The 21,557-nt window shown below is 38.5% G+C and overlaps 1 protein-coding gene across 1 annotated transcript in view; it reads right to left on the bottom strand.

Annotated features, from left to right (window-relative positions):
* D-CDES (D-cysteine desulfhydrase) overlaps positions 1-21,557 on the bottom strand; it is a 404,250-nt gene that overhangs the window by 71,455 nt on the left and 311,238 nt on the right. The window contains exon 9 of the mRNA XM_089374568.1: positions 1,758-1,855. Coding sequence (XP_089230694.1) covers positions 1,758-1,855 — 98 coding nt within the window. The remainder of the gene's footprint in view (positions 1-1,757; positions 1,856-21,557) is intronic.

Genomic DNA, 21,557 nt, shown 5'->3' on the forward strand with positions numbered 1-21,557 from the left:
TTTGCCTTTGGAGAATTTAAATTTACCTAGGACCTAGACTTAATTAAATTTCTGGCTTAGGATTTTAATTAATTTTTTGCCAGAAAATTTAATTAACCTATGAGGGGATAAATTATTTTTCCAATTCTCAAGACACTTTGCATCATGATTTTCATATTTTTTACATCTCAAGGGGAAAAACCCATTTGTAAAAAACCTTCATAGACTACCCATTTCTACGACACATATAATCCAGCAGACCAAGCAATTTGTAATAAAATAACTTAACCAAATAGTTAGAATTATTCGCAAGTCACTTGTACATAGACTCGGTCTAGAACACTAGGACTCACCTAAAATCCCAGTGACAAAATCCATTCCGGATTTGGAGTAAGACTGAAGGGAAACTCTGCCAACCATCCGAGAATGGATCGGTGAGACAAAAAACCTTCCGGAATGTAGATCGTCACCAGAAAAATAGGTTTACCTAAGCAATTACATACACGACACGGATCTACTGAGATTATTTACATTATACACATGCAGAAAGGGTTTACATAACATCTTAGAAGTGAAGTTGTTGATGATAGTTGTATGGCACGGACACATTGATGATGCGTTATCCCTTTTGCAAAAAAAAGGGTGTACTGCTATGGGTCGTTGACACGTAGTGGTCAACACACCTCATCATCTAGATTTTGTTTTAGTATTTTAGCATTTAGGCTTGGGTGTACTTGCACCTTCTTTTCTATTTTCTTTTGGCTTTAGCTAGATTGGTTAATTATCTTTCTACTTTCACCATTGACCTAGGAATTGCTTTTGCACTACCACATTGTATTTTTTTGTTTTTTAATTTATTTTTTCTAATGTAGATCTCTTACATTTGTTTGTAGTGTTGATATGAAGTTCATGGTAATTTAAATTCTTACATGAAATGACTCAGGATGTTTGAGAGTTTTCGCCGTCATTGGATTTCATATGCTTACTCAAAATCCAGCGGACTTATCTGTTTTTCAGGAGAATTGATTTCAATGTTTCCATTGCATGTACTAGTATGGAACTTGTATTTAATCGAGAGAACAATCTATGTCCCAATAATCAAGAGAATGTAGGGTACTTATGAAACTTGTATTTAATCTACGGTCATTCGACTATGTATAATCAACCACGAGACAAAAAATTAGAAATTTCTCGTGGCTGATTTTGGATATTTCTATTTTCATTATGTGATTATTCATGAGTAGATGTGATGTAAATTTAGATACTTATGTCTATGCATTGACAATTGACAATTTATCATAATGTAATAAATTAGAATGTACATATATGCTTTATGATTGCATATTTCTTACGCGTGTTTCAAATTTGGGGAGGTCGCGTTTCGTTTCGCTTCCCGTTTCGGAAACTAACTTAGCAGATATACCTTTTAGTCACATTGACCTACTTTTGTGGTCATTTTTCGGGCATGAATAAAATTGTTTATCTTATCTATCTACGATAAAGAAGATGCCATGCATGGTAGGGTTCCAATTGTGAAAATTTCTTCTCTTGAAATACTTGGCAAGCTCATCAAGATAATCTGAACATGAAAGCCGAATAACTGTAGCCTGGTTAAATAATTTCAGCCACAATCTATAGACATTGGGAACAACCCCTTACAAATATTGCTTACAAAGAGTAAACAAAATACTTCTCATTCCTCAAAATAATAATTCTCACTTCTAGTCAAATTAATATGATGGTAACACGGCTAAAATAAACTGGAGATTTGTTCAGACCTGTAAACAGGGTCGAGAATAATTCCTGTTGTTTCTGCAATTTCAATCACATATTTAAGCTCCTCTGTCGTGCTCATTGCGTAGCCAAGGCCTTTTGCCTGATTTAACAATCAATCAAATTACTCAATCTAAGAACTGTCATATAGTAAATAGTTGGTTAAAAAAAATCTATAGCAAAGGAAAACCACCCATGTATAAATCCCTAATGATAAAGAAAAGAAATTCAAACGTCTCAGATCACATCTAAACACTTACGTGAAAAATTCAATCAAATGGTCAGAAGTATGAAAAATCACATGACATTGATGACAGACGAATGACTGAAATACATTATTTCCAATTATCACATTACAATTTTATTTGAAATTATTGGGGGAAAATGCCGTTCCAATCTAGTTCTCCACAACTGAAACCCAGGTACAAAGCTGAAAGGAGTTATGGTGGTTAGTATCCAATGCTAGCCTATGGGAAAGTGATGCATATATTGTGAATTGAACTTTGCAGAGTGTAGGGTCCTGCATCATTAGGGTAAGATATAATTCCCAATAGGGGACCTACTTTGAAGGTCTGTGCCATACATTCAGAATCCAAAACTATAGGGAAAAACCTGGGTTGATAACTCCTTGATTAGACAAAATTTTGTAGTAGACTTATTGGTTAAAGTCCAATTAGAATGAAAAGGGAATTGTTAAAAATTTTAATGTACTTTCCATGATTAGGTCATTTACTTGTAGTAGGTTGTGTGCAGTTGCCATAAACTGTCACCTTCCTCACTAACTGTCATAATCCAAGTCTAGGAGATATGCAAAAAGACATGGATGGTCATAAATTTCTGTGAATTTTAACTTGGGAGTGATATCCTCTGATCATATTCATATGCTAACAATAAAGTATGCTACATTTTGTTGTTATTATCTTATGAATATGATCAGAGGACATCATGCCCAAATTGCAGAAAGATTGCTCATGGATGGCAAGATGATATGTACCACATGAGAAATTGACAAAAAAGGTTGATTTTTAGTACAAATGGAAAGGATGCCACATGACATTGCAATGTCTCTGAAACAATATAAACTACCAATGGTCAAAAAAGTACACTGGGTTCATCCATTTCCCATGACATGTCAGGATCTTGCTATTGGAACTGTCGAAAATTGTGTAAGCTTCACTTTCAGCCATGGCCAACCTTGTACACAGGCCCTGTTATCTCTCAAATCCACTCTTCTTGAGATAAATTCCTAAAGCTAAAGCAAGGCCTTGAAGGAAATAAGAGGGACCTCAAAGTCATCTCACCAACCCTCTTCACACTTTCAAATGGCTTTCCTATGGCACAAGGGGGGCTTCCCTAAGATAGGATTGCTAAAGTTTTAGACAATGTATTGCAATGTGAAATGAAGAGTAAATTCCAGCACAGCACTTTTGTGTACAGTACATAGAATGCATGAATGGACCAGAGACTAGTGTCTTTTAATTGGGAAAATGGAGTTAAACCAAGGCTCAATCGGAGGCTGTCCTACTGAGGAAAAGAAAAACAGTATGGCTGCATGTACAAACTTCATTAACTCTTTCCTTGCTGTCCCAAACTTCAGAAATATATCAAAGGAGACTACTGGTGTAGATAAACTCCAATGGCTATGAAAAATGCACCAATCAATAATGGATTACAAGTGCATACAACCAGGTATATATAACATGCAGCAATATAGAACATCCCAATGATAAATACAATAGAATAGATATGGTGATACCTCATCCAATGTTTCATAGCCATAATCCAAAAGCCATTTCATCAACATGAGATAGCATAGAGATATACAAGATTTCCTCATCCATTAAGCTATTTATTCATCCATCAAGTACATTCAAATTTCAAAAGGTATTGTTAGTGGTACCCCTTTTCAAGCAGGGGTACCTATATCGATCGCAACATTCCTAAAAACCATTGTAAGCCCAAGGTCAAGTGAAAAGCCATGTAACAACCATGTGAGGCCCTATAGCCATCCAAGAGCTTGTGTCATGTTGAGTAAGTCTATTTTTTTATTGGACCATGGGTAGTACCTATTACCCACCAAAAGTGGGTGACCCCATAGGAGAAATTTTCTCCTAGTTATCTCTTCAATCGACAACCAGCAGCCCCTGACAGCCACTATTGTAGCCGATACAATGTACCATTTGATCTTCATTCCCTGCATCAGTCATATGTCCCTTCACCCAGTTGCCGAGAGCATATGTTAGAAGGTGGGCAATCCAACCCAAAATGTAGATTTTCATTGAGCAATCAGGTGCTTAAGCTTGTTTTTCTTGGGCATATTGGACAAGGATTATTGGGTGACTTGGCAGAAGGAAGGGATTTGACCATGGTTTTGTTTCCTCACCTCAAATGGGGGGTTAATCCTCAATCTTGTAAAAAAAACCATTTCTGATCTATAGAAAATTACTTGTGATATTATTTACCAATAGTTTAGCTTAGTCAATTTTCATCAAGCAATTATACATCAGAAATTCAACCAATAGCAATGATATGAAAGTAAAGATCATAGTGCACAAAAGCAAGAGACATCAATGTTTAGGTCAAAGACCTAGGCAAAACCCCACAAGGGGAAAACCCAATCAAACCTTTCCTTAGACAGATTCTTCAACGATACATCAAGACATGGATAATATTGACCACAAGATGGCATCCACAAGTGCTAAGTCTGCTGAAAATGCAGCAAGAAAATGTCAGTTTCACCTTGCCTTGGTCAAACTAGAGAAAATTCAAATTTCCACATCAGCAGAAATCTTGGAGGTAGTTAACTGAGGTGACATGGCACTTATCACTCAATTAACTCAGTTAATTCGAGTTGGGGAAGCCTGAGTTCAGTTTAGTATGATTGATTGCTAATGTGTAGCAATCCAATTCAGTGAAATTGAGTTATTATCAGTTAAACTAGTTCTAACTGTTCGAGGATCTAGTGGAAGGTTAGTAGTGGAAGTGTGACTTCAACCACACTCAGTGATCAACCAGTTAACTAATCAATCAACCCAAAATAATTGATGCATGCAGAGAATTCGAGTTACCTAGTTGAGATGGAGATTCCAAGGCAATGTACTATCAATTGTAGACTATTCCAATGTGTACAAATGGTGCATGCAGTCAGAGGATGAGCCTAAATAAATTGCACAATTCAATTGAGGGAATTTCCTAATTAATAGGGGCCTAATTCCTCAAGGAACAATGCAAGGAAATGGGAGCTTGGAGGGCTTGAAAATTGGCTAAGTGTTGCGCAGGGTCAATTAGTAAGGCAGAGGGATAGACTATACATTTGCAAGGTGTGCTCAAGCTTGAGCAAGCATATGTATTACATCTCTATTCTTTGATTAATGCAATATAGATAGGAAGGGGTTTTGAGCAGTTGCTTTCCCCTAGATAAATCTTTGTGCATGTGTTATTCCTTCTTGCATGTCTGAAATTTTTGTTCTAAATTGTGAATTAATGTCCGCAAAGCAGTAGTGTAGATTTGTGTCTTGTGATTTAGATTAAAACTTCATGAGCAGTTGCAAATATACAGCCTAATTTCTACATGGTATCAGAGTTGGATTCACATTAGAGCAGGAAATTCGAAGTTGTATCTCAGAGGTTCAAATTTGAAGATCAGTGTAGCAGGATTTCTTCAGAACTGAGAAGATGGCCTTCAATGGACTAAGGCTAGAGTATGCCTTGGACGACACCTCTAATTTTGTTCATGGAAGGGTCGCATGGAGGCAGTATTGGATGACAATGGATTGTTAGAATACATCAAGACAGATGTTGCAAAACCTCAAGCATCTGATGCCCAGAACCTTGCTCAGTGGAAGAAATATGTAGCCAAGGCGAGGAGAATCATCTTGGAGGGAGTATGGGATCATATTGTCTCGAATCTCCACAGAAAAGAAACTCCATTCGTGATGTGGAAAGCACTGACAGAATTGTTCGAGAATAGTAGTGACCACAGGAAGCTGGCACTCAAGGATAAACTTCGAAGTATCAAGATGCAGAAGAATGACACAATTCTGCAGTATCTGAGCAAGTTTACACAGTGTCGTGATGAACTTGGCGAGGTTGGTGTTAATGTCCCTGAAGAAGACTTGGTAACCTTAGCCCTTCTGGGCCTTCCCAAGAGTTGGCATAGCTATCAAGATTCGGTGAATGGGAGGGAGAAACTACCGAGTTGGGAGCGCTTATGGTTTGATTTGGTACAAGAGGAAATAAGGCAGAATACCATAGATGGGACCTCATCCAAATATGAGGAAGGGTACTTTTCTCTAGTTAGCAAAGGAATGAAAGCCAAGGGAAAGAAGTCCCAAGGTGAGATTGAATCCAGCCAAGAGGGAAAAAATAAAGACTTGTCCAAAATTAAATGCTTCAATTGTCATGAATTTGGGCATTATGCTACTAAGTGTCCACACAAAAAGTTTAGCAAGAAGGAGCCTGCAATAGTAGCAGCATGTGAAGCTTTGGCTTCATAGTTTGAGCTAGATTTCACGCTTATCGCATGCATGGTCTGCAAAGTGATGGGGAGTGAGTGGTACTTGGATTTGAGTGCCTCGTTCCACATGACAGGGAATAGAGAATTTTTCGGTCACGTAAAGGAGAAAGATCTCCAGATGAATATTGAGTTTGGAGACGACGAAGGGTACAGCGCAACCGGGATTGGTATAATCACCTTTCAAAGGGAGTTAGGATCCCCTCTCAGACTCAAGGATGTCATGTTCGTTCCTTAATGATGCAAGGGGCACTCATAGGTGCCCTAGGAACCAAGGTGATGGCCATAATGATAAGGGGTCGAGCTCATATTTGGCTTTTGCCCACGTGCTAAATTTTATTGTCCCGACCATCTTTTGTATTTTTTGGTACATTTCTTGTTCTATGTGGCCATATTATGCTTTATCTTTTTTCTTTAGCTGCATCAACTTCTAGGGCATTATTCCAGGCCTGACCCAAACATGTGGATAAGAGGAGGGGAGTACCAAAGCCTTGTGGACCCAATGGTCATGTGGACCCAGAGAAGGAAGATGATGAAATAGGGCTTGTAATGTGTAAAGGGGAGTGAAAAATGTGGAACAGGAAAATGGGACCACACTACCAAAATCGAGGTTTCCCAAGTAATGCCCATCCTAAAGCTATAAGCAAATAGGGGAGATCCAACGGGACTAGGGTTGAAGATTAACCCCCAAGTTAGAGTAAGGGAACAAGTCTATAGTCCAAACCCTTCATCCTTCCAAGTCACCCAATAATCCATACCCAAGTGTAACCAGGAAAAACAAGCATAAGTACCCAATTACATAATGAAAAATCATACCTTTAGGATTGGATGGCCCGCCTTCAAACATACGATCTCGACAGATGGGAGAGGAGACATATGAATGGCTCAGGGAGTGGAGACATCTGACACAATATCAGCTACATTAATGGTTGTCACGAGTTGTTGGTTGCTGGCTGAAGACAAATCTAGGAGAAAATTTCTCCTATGGGGTCACCCACCAATGGTTGGTAACATCTAGCTCCAACTGGGACATGAGCTCATTGTGGAGTGCATGAACCATGTACTCGAACAAGGAGGCCATGAGAACACCAGTAATCCCCTGGGACCGTAGACATGTTATCTTGCACATCACAATCAAACATTGGAAGCATCTGTCCTGGGCGTACTTTGATCGTCAATGTTTTCATCAAATAATAAGAAAACCATAAAAGAAACAAAATCTACTCTAAAATGCAAGTCTAATCTAAATGCATCTAATCTAGCATACGAACATTATATGACGATGTTAGCCATGTAAAAATTAATATGCAATGCTTCCTACTCTAACATGCATATAATATACAATGTCAAGTATCAAGGAAAGGGATGATACGACTACCTTTGATGGGGTCAAGCCAAAAATCATCATCAAGTCTAGCAATATAGTAATACCCCTCACCAACCTTACCATGGATCTTGACAGGCACAGGGATTTTGTCTACGAACACTACATCCCCAACCTTGAATTCCCTCCTAGGCTTTTACACCCACTTTTTCTTGTGCTTATGATCCTTGGGGTTAGGTTAAGGATGCAAACTTCTTGAGACAAAAGGATAGGAGTAGGGTCCTTAGTCTTAGGCAACCTATCGAGATATGGGAGAAGGCCAAGATTTTCCATGTGTGTTGGATATAGGGGCTCCCTATAAGGAATGAATGGAGTTCCATTAAGTTGAAGGACAGTGGTATAAGATAGATCCATTTGGAGTTGACCACCCACAATTGCACCCCATTTTCTAGACAACAACATCCCCTACGCATGAAATATATCAATAACTACAACATCCATAAGCAATGATATGTCCTCATTCATGGCTAATGCTACCTTGAGATCTTTGATTAGGCCTTCGACGGGGATGGACCTAGAATCAAAACCAAATACATTCTTATACTCATGGTTAATGCTTAGATTAAGTTGTTTCATGACTTTTAATGGCATTATATTAACAGAAGCCCTAGAATCCAACATGCAATTGTGGAGGAGAATATCATTTATGGTAAAGGTCAATAGGAATGACTCATGACTAGGATTATTCTTTATGAGGTGGAAGTTTTGCAAGATGATTGGTGGGTCTTCTTCTTCAAGCCCTAAAGCTTTCTTGGCTCGCCATCTTTAAGAAGGGATTTTCACAATCTCCTTTATTGGGCCCTGCATAGTCATCTTACCTATAGCATCACCCACATCAATGTCTAGCTCAACTTCTTTATCTTTGGCTTTGTGCTTGGGTTCCCCTTTAGGAGGATCCTTTTTTATGTTATCTTTTTTAGGAGGATCTCTCTTAGGGGGCTCTTTAGGAGGGATATGCTTTCTCTTTGAGGCATTGGAACTTGAAGAGGGGTCATTGTCATTTTACCTATAATATTGGACCCCTTTGAATCTTCCACTATCATTGGCATTCAATATAGGTTCATCCTTTTCTTCTTTAATCTTAACTTTATTAATCAATATAGGTTCATCTTTTTACAACCCTGGGCAAGACTTGCTTCAAAATATGAATCTTAATAAAATTAACCAAGATTCTACATCTCACCTTGATAAGTTTTGCACTGCATCTTGATCACTAATAATTGGCATTGAAAATGCTACTGCAAGTTCTAAATTGGTATCATTGTTCAACTCTTTTATCATTGGTGCTAATTCCTCTTTACAACATTAGTTTATCTAGTGACTTGATACTTTAAATCCTTGTTGCGAAAGTGTTTAATCTAATTTCGGCATTTAAGGCACTGGTCGTTCACTTAACACATCTTAGGGATCTAACCTAATCTAATTGGATTATGCTCTAATAATCGTGCTTGCCTTATAATTATAATTCAAGTCGCCAAGATATTCATTGATATCTCCTAAGCTTGTTGATCCTCAACAAGCCCTCATCCATCTTTCCTTTAGGGACTACCCCCCTTAGCCTGCATTAGGAGATAGCTTAAACGGAGAGAGTAGGGATCAAAGTGACAACCCCTACTCTGAGTGTTGCACCTCACAAAGTGTATACCTCATGGGGTTGGAAACATCTCCCACGCTAGGGTGTACAACTCAGGCGACAAAATTTTCTAGCGTCGTTGTCAAGGATAAGTTTTTTGTTCCCTATGTTTAAACATTTTATCTGGAACTATCTATAGTCTTGGACTTTCCTTCAACTAACATTTCAATTTTCTACATTTTGATTTTAGCGTTAGATTCATGTTCAAGTGGTGACTCCGCTTTTTTCATTTTCTGCTAGAAGCCCTCTTCTTGTAGACTTCTTGGTTATCTTAAACAAGAAGCTCTCTCTGATATCCATTTTCTCTCAAGTGACCAAGTCATCATGAATGACTTGTTCGCTCCTTGTAGTTTTACTAACATTCAAGGTTATCCTCGTGATATTCCGAAGAAAGCCATTGATAATTTACCTTCTTTTCAAGGCAATAACGCAATTAGTGCTAATAATCATCTCAAGAAATTTATTTTTTGTGTGGCTAAGTGGTGCAGCACTGCCAACTATAATCATGAAAACATTAAGATGAGGCTCTTTATCCTTTCTTTAGAAGATGATGATATGGATTGGTTTCATGATTTTCCTAATATGTCTTTTGATTCTCTGCAAGCTATAATCAATGCTTTTATTAATGCATATGGAGATATAAAGAACGAAAATGATTTACTTCGTGCCATTTACAATATGGAGAAAAATGAGAATGAAACTGTTAAAGAATTTAATAAGAGGCTTAATGACATTGTAAGAGATTTATCTCCAGATTACAAACCTCTTGGCAAGTCTCTATTGCTCCATTACATTGATGCACTTGTTGGCATTGTAGTGTTGGCATTGATGTCAGTGTTTCTTATCATACAGATGAATGATGAGTGTTTGTTTGTCACAGTGTTCAACTGGTAGGTTTTGTTGGTTGGCATTGATGTCAACACGGTTATGGCATGACTTAGTGGAGGTGATTTGGAGGCTGAGTAGAGATGGTTGCAGGGCATGGTATGATGGCTTTTCATAGGTTAATGATGTTGCTAAATATATTGGAGCTACCTATGTTGGAGGTGCCTCTACAGTTGTTGGAGGTAGTTGGATGACTAGAAGTTGTTGCTGCAGGTGGTTGGATTGCTGCCACATGTGTTGGATACACTTCTACATTTGTTGGAAGCAATGTTACTTGGGAGCGGGAGCGGGAGCGGGAGCGGGGAGCGGAAGCGGGAGCGGGAGCGACCATTTTCAGAAGCTCCCGGTTTGGGAGCGAATCCCGGAGCGATTTTTTAAAAATATATATATTTTTTATATTTTTTAATTTTTGATACATATATGTCAACAAAAACATGTAGAATGATGAATTAGATATAAAAAACATAAAAAAGCATAGATTGAACCATATAACAACAATCATCTAGAAGTTATAATCTTCATCAACCACGTCCGCAAGTTAGTAACATAGTAACATACAACATATTGAGTCTCATGATTCATCAATCTTAAAGTTTCAAGCTTTCAAAATTCAATATATAACATTTATCATCATTGATCACCAAAGTTGTACTTGTAAGCTAAGTGTAACCATTACAACAAATAATATCTAACATGAAATGAAATGTTATAAAATGAAATGAAATGAAACAACTTTCAACTTTCATGAAGCATCATATTCATAATTCATTACTAATGAGTTATAATTGCCAACTTCAAACTTAAATTGTCATATATTGTTTAAAAAAATATCATAATAAATATGAAAGAGTCAATAGTTATAAAAGCTACTAGAAACTAGAAAAGAGAAGTAAATCTATTATCTATTTCTTATGCTTGGGCCTCTTGCCACCACGAGAAATGTCTAATTTTTTAGTCTTGTTGCAAAATCAGGATCTTTGTCATTAATATCACCCTCCAAGCATTAATATCACCCTCCAAGCATTAATATCCAAAGGTATCTTTGTCATTACCTTTGTATCTGTATAGGGATCTTTGTCATTAATATCACCCTCTAAGCATTAACATAAGATAGAAAAAGCATAGCATGTCAAGTCAAGATTTTGTTTGAGTGATGCGTACATTTTTAGAAGGGTCATGATAGAGGAGTTCGACAACCAATGTCACTAACATCAAGGTACATAGAGGGATTGGTACTCTTGATTAAATATGAGTTCCATACCCTAATACATGACAAAATTCAATGGAAACATTGCAATCCCCCAATCCTGAAATCTTGAAAAACTGATAAGTCTGCTAGATTTTGAATGAAATCTAAAATTCTACTTTCTCCATATGAAATCCAATGAGGACGAAACCACTCTCAAACATCCTGAGTCATTTCATGATAATGTTAAAAATTTAAGTAAAAGGATGAAAATGAAAATTAAAGAAAATGTCACTTTTACTTTAAGAATTTAACATTACCATGAATAACATATCAATACTAGGGCCTAGACTTGATCATTAAGTTGCCCCACTCAAAAACTATTTGTTTCTTTAAAAAAAAATTGCATTTCGAACATTACTACAAAAAAAAAATGCAAAAAATGCAAAACGCTCCCGAAAACACTCCCGAAAAGGCAGGGAGCGAAATTTTTTTTAGGGAGCGCGCTCCCGAAATCGCTCCCTTTTCGGGAGCGCGCTCCCGACCCGCTCCCGAGTCGCTCCCGCCCGGAGCGCGGATCGGGAGCGGGAGCGAGGGGGGGGGGGCGCTCCCTCGCAACACTGGTTGGAAGCATTGGAGATATTGCTACATGTGTCAAAGTTGTTTCTACAAGTGTTGGAGTATGGTTGATGTCTTGTTGTTGCTACTATAACTGCTAGAGGTATTTGGACAACTTGTTGTTCCTGCTACAGGAGTTAGAGATGTTGGTCTTGCTAAGAATGTTTGGCAGGCTAGATTTTTATGTCCCTGATTTGTTGCTATGGTTGACTTGTTGCACAAGTACTTGATGCTCATGTACTGACCCTTATGCTAAGTGTCATGATGTGAAATTGCTTGAGGAAGATAAGCAAAGTGTTCTTAGCACCCACCTGAAGTTTGGTTGGCAGACACTGTGACAAAGAAGGGCAAAAGACGACTAACGCAGGCTGTCAATGGGCCACAAAGCATTAGTAACGCTGGCCTAAGCCTAGAGAAGTTAGTTATAATGTTGGCGAGGGCTTGGAGAAAAGTGTTACTCTATTTTGAGTGAATTTCCTCCTCGTTCCATATGCATCTCAGGTAAATTAAGTGTTTTGGCATTGGTTTATGTCCAGAAACTCTATGGAAAAGGTCAGGAAGACTTAACCATGTTCTAGAAAGTGGTTAAAGTTGACAATATCCATCATTAAGTGGAGTGAGTGGCTTGATCAAGTCAATGAGTTGAATCTGGATCAAATCAAGCGTATGGACAGAGTTTGTGGAGCTCAGTAGTTCTTGGCAATTATTGAGTTGAGCACCTCAGTTCATCCATATATTGGAGAAACCTCAATGATAGTACGGTTGGTTCTTTTGAAGTGTCGAGTGAGTGTGAGAGTGGAGAAGAGTGTGCAAGTTGTGTGAGAGTTGTGTGATGCATATTTTCTGAAGCAGTTTGCAAGGGTTACAGCAGTTAGCTAAAGTGTGTTTCAACCAGTATTTTGTGCAGCAAACGAGGAGGTGAAATAGAGGTTGATTGCAGGAGTATTTGGAAATTGTTTTCTACTAGCATATTCTTTAGTTTATTGTTTGTGCGCAGCAGTCATTTGAGAGTAGCTTTACTTGATGCAGAGAGGGTTTTAGCTAATGCATTGATCAGATTATTTTATGCAATGTGTGGGGAGATTGTGTTGCAGTTTGTGGTGTGGATTTGGTTTTTGATTGTGTGTCTTGACAATACATTGTTGTAGTGCTCATGTTGAGTAGTTCTCGGTTCCATTCGAAAAACGTATGAAACGATAACCATATACAGGGGTGGAGTTACAAGACTTTGGTGAATTCAATATAAGTGAGCAGTTTTCTCAATCCAATGGTAGTTAGATAGTTCGGAAGAAACCGGGCAAGACTCGTTGGTTGTGGTGGTTTCCCACAAATAGGAGTTTAAAGAGTCGATTGATAGCTCAGGAGTAATCGTGCAAGGATCGTTGGTCGTGGTGGTTTCTAGCAGATAGTAGCCCATAGATCCACATGGGAAAGAGATCTCCATTAGATAGTACCCCGCTAAATCTTTATGTAAATAATTTTCTTAGCATAATGAATATTTGAGCAATGCAGCAAAAGTGGGTGGTTTTTGTTAATTTTTGTAGCATCGGATGTGTTCTAGCCTTGAAATTTTGTGGAGAGACTAGAAAACATAAGATCTCCAAAACCCAGAAATAGTTTCTGGAAATTCCACTTAGAAATGACTTAATTAAATTATTAGTCAGTTTTTAAATATTTCCTAAGTCTAAACTTAGGGAATATGACTAATTAATCAGAATTAATTAAATTATGGTGTGAATGTTCTAGAAATTCACACAGATCGACTTCAAGTTAATCCTAGCCATCCATTAAGATCTAATCTTGGTCGTTGAACTCTCAACAAAGGATTATAAGAAGAAGTCAATGGGGCTTTGGAGAAATCATTTTCGCAATTTAATTTCATGAGCAAAACGATTTCCAAAGTAGCAGCAATCAGTTGCTGGAGAGAGAGCCAATGAGATCAAAGCAATGAGAGAGGGGCAGGGGCAGTGAAGCCAGAGTAAGGATTCCAGTTCCAGTGAGTGCATTTGCAAAGAGCCAAGTAAGCCATAGTGAGGCTGACATAGAGCAGCACAGTAGCCTCTAGAGGCAATTTCGAAACTGCTTGGGAAGGTCGAGATTCAGCGCCAGAAGATGGACAGAGGTTCCAGAGGCCAGGAGAGACTTTTTCCCAGATAGCAGTAGACCAAACAGCTTGAGGAGAAGCAGGTTCGAGCTGAGTGCAGTAGTGACTGCGCAAGGGTGATGCAATAGTTACGCAAAGCCAGTATGGATGCCTCAATTTGAGCTGACATCAAAACCTAGATTTGCCTGTGGAGTGAGGAAATTCCTCATTAGATTTTTCTTGCCAGTTTTTCTCTGTAGGATTGTCAGTTTCATCATCCATTTGTACTCGAATTAATTCACTATTGCATAATAATAAAACCCTCAGCTACTGCACTAGTTTTCCCAAGTTGGGTTTTTCCAGGGGACATTGGTCCAAAAATAACTGTGTCATTTTATGTGTGTGTGCTAGTATTTCTTCCAGCATTTATTTCTTTTGCGGTTTATTTTTGAAGGTTACAATGTGATTGATTCAGTATTTGTTGTAGCAAATAGTAAATAAATTGTTAAAAATTAATTTAAAAATTAGGAGAATTATTTCCAATTGTTGCAATACGATTCGGGTTTCCGAATTTTCACATGGTATCAAAGTGCAAATGATCAACCGAAGAGCTTAGTAGCAAAGGAAGAGGGAGTTTCGTTGTTCATTGAGTGGTGGCAAATCAAAACCCCGAGGCAGCGCAGTCACCTTGGCAAGAGTTCGAATTTCTTGAGGAGAATTTTTTTTCTAAGAGAGGGACAGAAAATTCGATCTCTCTAGATCAAGGATTCTAGAGGCAGAGGGAGTAGCCAGTGTTTTTCAAAGAGCAGATATCTAGATGGACGCAGTAGTTTTGCAGTAGTTTGCTAGAGTAGAACTAGCGTTGGGTGGAAGAAGAGCACACAATGAGGGAAAATTTTCCTCAGGGAACTTCTAGTCTCAAGAAGTTTGATTTCCCTTGCAAATCAACAGTCGTTGTGAGCAGAGTTTCTCACTCCATAAGGGAGTGCAAATAGCCTTGCAGCAACTAAGCAGAAGCAAAATGAGATTTTTGACATTGTTTGAGATGGCTACTGCTGGACATCGAGATCAGGACATGTTGGATGGTGTTCCAACTATGCCATCTGGAAGGCAAGGATGTCCTTCCTTCTGGATGAATATGGCTTGAAGCCTTTCATAGATGCAGTGGTAGCTATCCCCACGAATGCAGATCAACTGAAGGAGTACAAAAAGGAGATGGCGCGGGCAAAGAGGTTGATCCTTGATGGTGTTTGGGATCACATTGTATCACACATAGCGGCCAAGGGAACGACCAAAGAGATGTGGGATACACTTTCCATGTTGTACCAAGGCACTTTCGAGCAACGGAAGATGTACTTAGAAGAGAACTTGAGATGCACCAAGATGCAAAAAGGGGAATGCAGAGACCCCTGCCTCACCATAATTTAGGAGATTTGGGACCAAATTGCAGCGGTTGGGGCAGTGCCTCAACCCACAGAGCTAGTCCGATTGGCACTCAAAATTGTCTTGGAGGAGTGGCAGGTATTTGTCCAAAGTATCTTTGGCAGAGACACCTTGCCAAGGTGGGACAGGATGTGAGCCGATTTGCAGCAAGAGGAGTTGAAACAAGACCTAGTGAAGAGCTCCATCAGTAGCAACAACAATGGATCGAAGCAGTTGAAGGAGGAGGTAAATGTGGCGCTTTCATCGAAGGGTCCTAGTCAGGGACAAGGGGAGCAACAAAGAAGAAGAAGGACCTGTCAAAGGTCAAGTGCTTCAGATGTGGTGAGCTTGGTCACTACAGTATCCAGTGTCCTCTCAAGAAGAAGGACAAGAAGGAGAAGCAGGATCATGAGACAACATCAATAAAGATCGATAGGCTGTCCTCCCAGCAGGAGGAAGACTTTGCCATGTTTGTTGACATGCCCTCAGGAGTGAGGTGGGGTGATTTGGTGTTATAGCCCCAGAGTGCTACAGATGGGTAGGATTTTGAGGAGGTCCACCTCTTGAGTTAGTATCTTTCTACGACAGCCCACAGTATTTCAATAGCAGGATGGATCAGTGGCAGTAAATGCAGTCAGATGTCGGAGTGACACATGCAAAGTCTAGTTGCATTCAGATGCTGGGGAGAGCAGTGCAGGTGGTACAGTGCAGAGTCAGCAGTAGCGTAGATGCCTCAGTGACAGCGCAGATACTAGCAGCAGTTAGAGACTCAGGAGACAGATTCATCATACTGATTACAGTTGATTAAGTACTTAGGATGCTTTTCAGTTGCGGATGTTGCAGTTGCAGCAACAACAGATGAAGAGGGAGTTGTAGTGCAGATGCAGTGTTGGCAGCAGTCTAGGAGGGTCAGCATCAACACAGATGCAGCACATATCAGAGTTGTGCAGTAGTTGGTGGGCAACAACAGCGAGACATTAGCAACGTGACAAGAGATGATGTAGAGACAGGGTGTTGCTACAAGGGGCAGCAACTCTAGAACACATTCCTCGCTAAGAGGGAGTGTTATTTTTTGTAGCATCTAATGTCTCTAGCCTTGAAATTTTGTGGAGAGGCCAGAATACATAAGATCTTCAAAACCCAGAAATCGTTTCTGGAAATTCCACCTAGAAATGACTTAATTAGATTATTAGTCAGTTTTTTAATATTTCCTAAGTCTAAACTTAGAGGATATGACTAATTAATCAAAATTAATTAAGTTATGGTGTAAATGTTCTAGAAACTCACACGGATCGACTTCAAGTTAAGCCTAGCCATCGATTAAGATCTAATCTTGGTCCTTGAAGTCTCAATAGAGGATTATAAGAAGAAGTCGATGGGGCTTGGAGAAATTATTTCAGCACTTCAATTTCATGAGCAGATCAATTTCCAGCATAGCAGCAATCAGTTGCCAGAGAGAGAGCCAGTGAGATCAAAGCAGTGAGAGAGGGCAGGGACAATGAAGTCGGAGGAAGGATTCCATTTCCAGTGAGAGCATTTGCAGAGAGGAAAGTAAGCCACAGTGAGGTTCACATAGAGCAGCACAGTAACCTCTAGAGGCAATTTCGAAACTACTGGGGAAAGCCGAGTTTTAGTGCCATAAGCTGGGCAAAGGTTCCAGAGGTCAGGAGAGAATTTTTCCCAAACAACAGCAGACTAGACAGCTTGAGGAGAAGCAGGTTCACACAAAGTGCAAAAGTGACTACGCTAGGGTGATGCGGTAACTACTCAAAGCCAGTTCAGAAGGCTCAATTTGAGCTGAGTTCAGAGCCCAGATTTGCCTGTGGATTGAGGAAATTCCTCACTAAATTTTTCTTGCCAGTTCTTGTATGTAGGATTGCTAATTTCGAGATCCAGTTGTACACAGATTATTTCACTGTACATAATAATAAAACCCTCAGCTGCTGCACCAGTTTTCCTAAGTTGGGATTTTCCTGGGACATTGGTCCAAAAATAACTGTCATTTTATGTGTGTGCTAGTATTTCTTCCAGCGTTTATTACTACCACAATTTATTTATGTAGGATGCAGTGTGAATGATTCAGTATTTACTCTAGAAAATAGTAAATAAATTGTTAAAAATTAATTTAACAATTAGGAGAATTATTTCCAGTTGCTGCAATCAGATTCGGGTTTCTAAATTTTCACATGGTATCAGAGTGCATATGATCAACCGGAGAGCTCAATGGTGAAGGAAGAGGGAGTTAGAGGCAGCGTAGTCACCTTGACCAAGAGGTCGAATTTCTTGAGGAGAATCGTTTTTTCCGAGGGACAGAAAATTTGTTAAAATTGGCAACTAGGGCCAAACTCCATGTGGGTCATCTTATTTATGGCAACTGATATTTTTCTTGGATCCCTCTCATCGAGAGGTATAGGATTGATCTAAAGATCATCTGATTCCGATAAGTATTCATGGAGATATGAATTTATTTGTATTATGGGATGATTCATCAAGATCGACCAGCAACCAAATAACCCCCACATGTGCTCAACGTTTTAGTATAAAGGGAGATGACTTGAGAGTCATTTCACACTCACTTCACTCTTGATTTCTCTCCACTCGCATTGGGTTTTAGTGGAAGAGAAATCTAGGAGATGAAGCCCTAAACGCAAGAGGAAAGAAGCCTAAGCATGAAGGCCATAACGCAATCCTAGCATAGCCCTAGCCTATGACAGGTCTACGCATGATCCAGAGGATGTAGTCATGTTAGGAAGAAGAGAAGCCCTAACGATATCAAGGAAGACAACCCTAATCTATAGGTTGTTTGAGGCAGCCCTTAGATGCTGACAAGGAGATGCCCTCACCGCAATAAAGAAGACCCTCATATGTTGCGCTAACCTAGCTGATCTAAAGCCTATTCATGCTGCCCCATACGTAGGCCTATGATGCCCTCACCGCAGGTCCATGATGCCCTAGCCGCATGCCACTTCAAGTGACCAAATTGTTGGATGGAGGGCCAAGGATCTAGGGCCGAGAGGACAGGCTGCTAGGCCGAGTAGAGGGAGCTAAACACTAGAAATTAAGTGACTGTTTGGGCACGTTGAGGAGACCGAAAGCTATAGCAAGCTAGGCCGCAGGCCATAGCAAGTTGTTGAAGTTATTCTAGGGTTGTGTTGAGGTGGACAGACCCTCAAGAGGACAACGTGGTATGGAGGAGCCTCTCATAGGTTGGTCGCAGCACTAGAGGGCTAGTCTTGCTGACTAACAGTAGGACAGCAGTGCTAGTAGTATGGCAAGCATGGTGCAGCAAGCACATGGGACAGCAGTGGCAAGAATGGTGCTACAAGCACATTGGGACAGCAGTATGGCAAGCATGGTGCAGCAAGCACATGGGACAGTAGTGGCAAGCATGGTGCTGCAAACACATTGGGACAACAGTATGGCTACTATGGTGCAGCAAGCACATGGGACAACAGTGGCAAACATGGTGCAGCAATGGCACATGGGGCAGCAATGATACATGATGCAAAGCAGTGATGGGTACAGTCATGATTAATGAAGCATGATGAAATGCAGCATAGTGATGATTGGTGTTGTTGACCACTACATGTCAACTACCCATAGCAGTACACCCCCTTTTTTCGCAAAAGGGATAACGCTTGATCGACGTGTTCGTGCCATTTGACAGTCATGGTCGACCTGATCATGGTTATGTTGTAAACCCAGTCTGCATGTGTAAATTGTAAATATTCTTAGCAGATCTGAGTCATGTATGTAAATTCCCTAGGTGGACCTAATTTTCTAGTGATAATCTACGTTCCGAAAGGTTTTTTGTCTCACCGATCCATGATCGACAGAGTTTTCCTTCTGCCTAACCCCAAAGCCGGAATGAATTTTGTCATTAGAATCTTAGAGGAATCCTAGTGTGTTGATTTGCTAGACTATATTTGTGCCGCAAGACTGGATGGTCTATGAGGGTCTATATCAAATGGGTTTTCCCCCTTGAGATGTAAAGTTGTAAAAGTCATGATGTAAAGTGCCTTGAGGGTTAGGAAATGTTTTAATCCCCTCATAAGTCCTAAGTCCTAGGTCCTAGGTAATTTTTCCAAAGGCTAAGTTCGAGGATCCATTTAAAAATAAAAATTAAAAAAAAAACAATAAAAAATAAAAGATATAAATAATAAAAAATAAAATTTAAAAATTTAAAAAATTTTAAAAAATTAAAAAATGAAAAAAAAAAAAAAATTTGAAAAATAAAAAAATAATAAGTCAAATTTTTGAGGAAATAAATGCAAAATTTAAATTTTTAATATATTAAAATACATTTAAAATTTCGACAGATGAGATTAAAAGAGATTTTGATCCTCATCGACGGTCGAGATTAGTTTGACATGGATCACTCGAACTAGCCGTTTGGAATTTTTCCTTTAAATAGGGTGTTAGGGGTCATTTGAGATTATATTTGATCTGAGTCTGGTGCTAAAGAAAGCTCTCTTGTAGTATTTTTTGTGCAATAAAGAAAGACTTTGGGGTTGAAATCTCGCTGGTGTTACTCTTCTGGAAATGCTGTAAGATGTTTTATTTTTCTGCATAATTTTATTTTCAGCTATTGATTTTAACTTGATGAAGATTGATTCAGGCACAGGTATCTTGTCTAATCTCTGGGGTTTGAATGATAGTTTAGATTCTAAAATATAATGGCAGGTATCTCCATTTGATCTGCATTTCACTATTGTTTTTTCCCTCTATGTTAATGGTTGATTTTAAGCTGTGCAGGAAATCTTAGTTTTGAGTTTACCGGGCGTTAGGGGAAGTTCTCAGCTGAACCACCCAACTCCCGACTGCATTTTCTGAAAGAGCCCGACTAGTTTTAATCTCGGTCTTATCATCTGAAATTTTTATGAATGCATGCAGGGTTTTCTGAAGCATCTCACATTAAATTAAATTTCTGAAAATATTTATGTGGCATAACGATAAATCTGGCTATTTTAGAGCCTGCAGTTTGTGATTATTGTAATTATTTAGTTAGGATTTAAACTTTATATTTTTGTTATATATATGTAGATTTGGTGTTAGTCTTCATTTTGATTTCCTTTCAGTTTTTTTAGTTTAGTTTAGTTTTAAAATAAATCATAAAATCATAAAATATAAAAATTATAAAAAGTTTGAAAAAATAAAAAAAATCGATTTTCTTTTTTTAGATTAGCTGTTAGTTTCAAACTTTCAAGTTTAATTTTGTTTTAATTTTTTAATAAATTCAAAAAAATCTCATATAAAAATCATAAATGATTTAAAAAATACAAAAAGTTCCTTCATGGTTTTAGACTTAAAATTTCATAAAAAAAGAAAATTTTCGATTTTCATTTGATTAGTTTTTTTTTTAGATTTTTTGAATTAAAGTTTAGTTGTAGTTTTAGATTTATTTAGATTTTAGTTTCGTTTTATTTTAAGCTTAGAATTTTATAAAAATTTAAAAATTTAAAATTTAAAAAAAAAGGCTGATTAAAAATTGGAAATTCTTTTTTAAAGTCCTTTTTCTATTGTGGTGAAGTTAAATGTGCTTAAAATGTTTATATCTGGAGATTAACTATTTGAAATCTGGTCAGCATTTAAATTTCGTGGTTGTTTAAAGCATTCATTCTTTAGAAATTTAATTGTTGGATCATTATTAAGGCGTTGTACGTTTGTTGAACATCTTGCATCGCTTGGGATATTCGACAACATTTTTTGGCGCCATTGCCGGAGACATTTTATTCTCGGCGTTTCAATGACAATCATCCTTCTCATTTCTTATCTTTTCATCTGGCCCAGCAACGCCAACATTTTTTGGCGCCGTTGCCAGGGATAGAGTTTTTTTGTCCTTGGTTTATTCGACATTCATCTTCTCATTTCTCATCATTCCTTCATCTTTCTCATCTCTCATTTGAGCTAGCAAATTCAACATTTTTTGGCATCATTTGGATCTTTTCATATCAACAACTTCTCTTCAGTTCGTTTCTTGTTTGGGTGGCGACTCCATTTCATTTATTTTTCCTAGACAAGAAGTCGCCCTCATATTTGCTTGTTGGTTGCTTTTTTGGATCCTAGAATTAGATTCATTGT

This window comes from Pinus tabuliformis, chromosome 8, assembly GCF_031772625.1.
Source record: "Pinus tabuliformis cultivar Carrire ecotype Pingquan chromosome 8, CPIR1, whole genome shotgun sequence".
NCBI lineage: Eukaryota > Viridiplantae > Streptophyta > Pinopsida > Pinales > Pinaceae > Pinus > Pinus tabuliformis.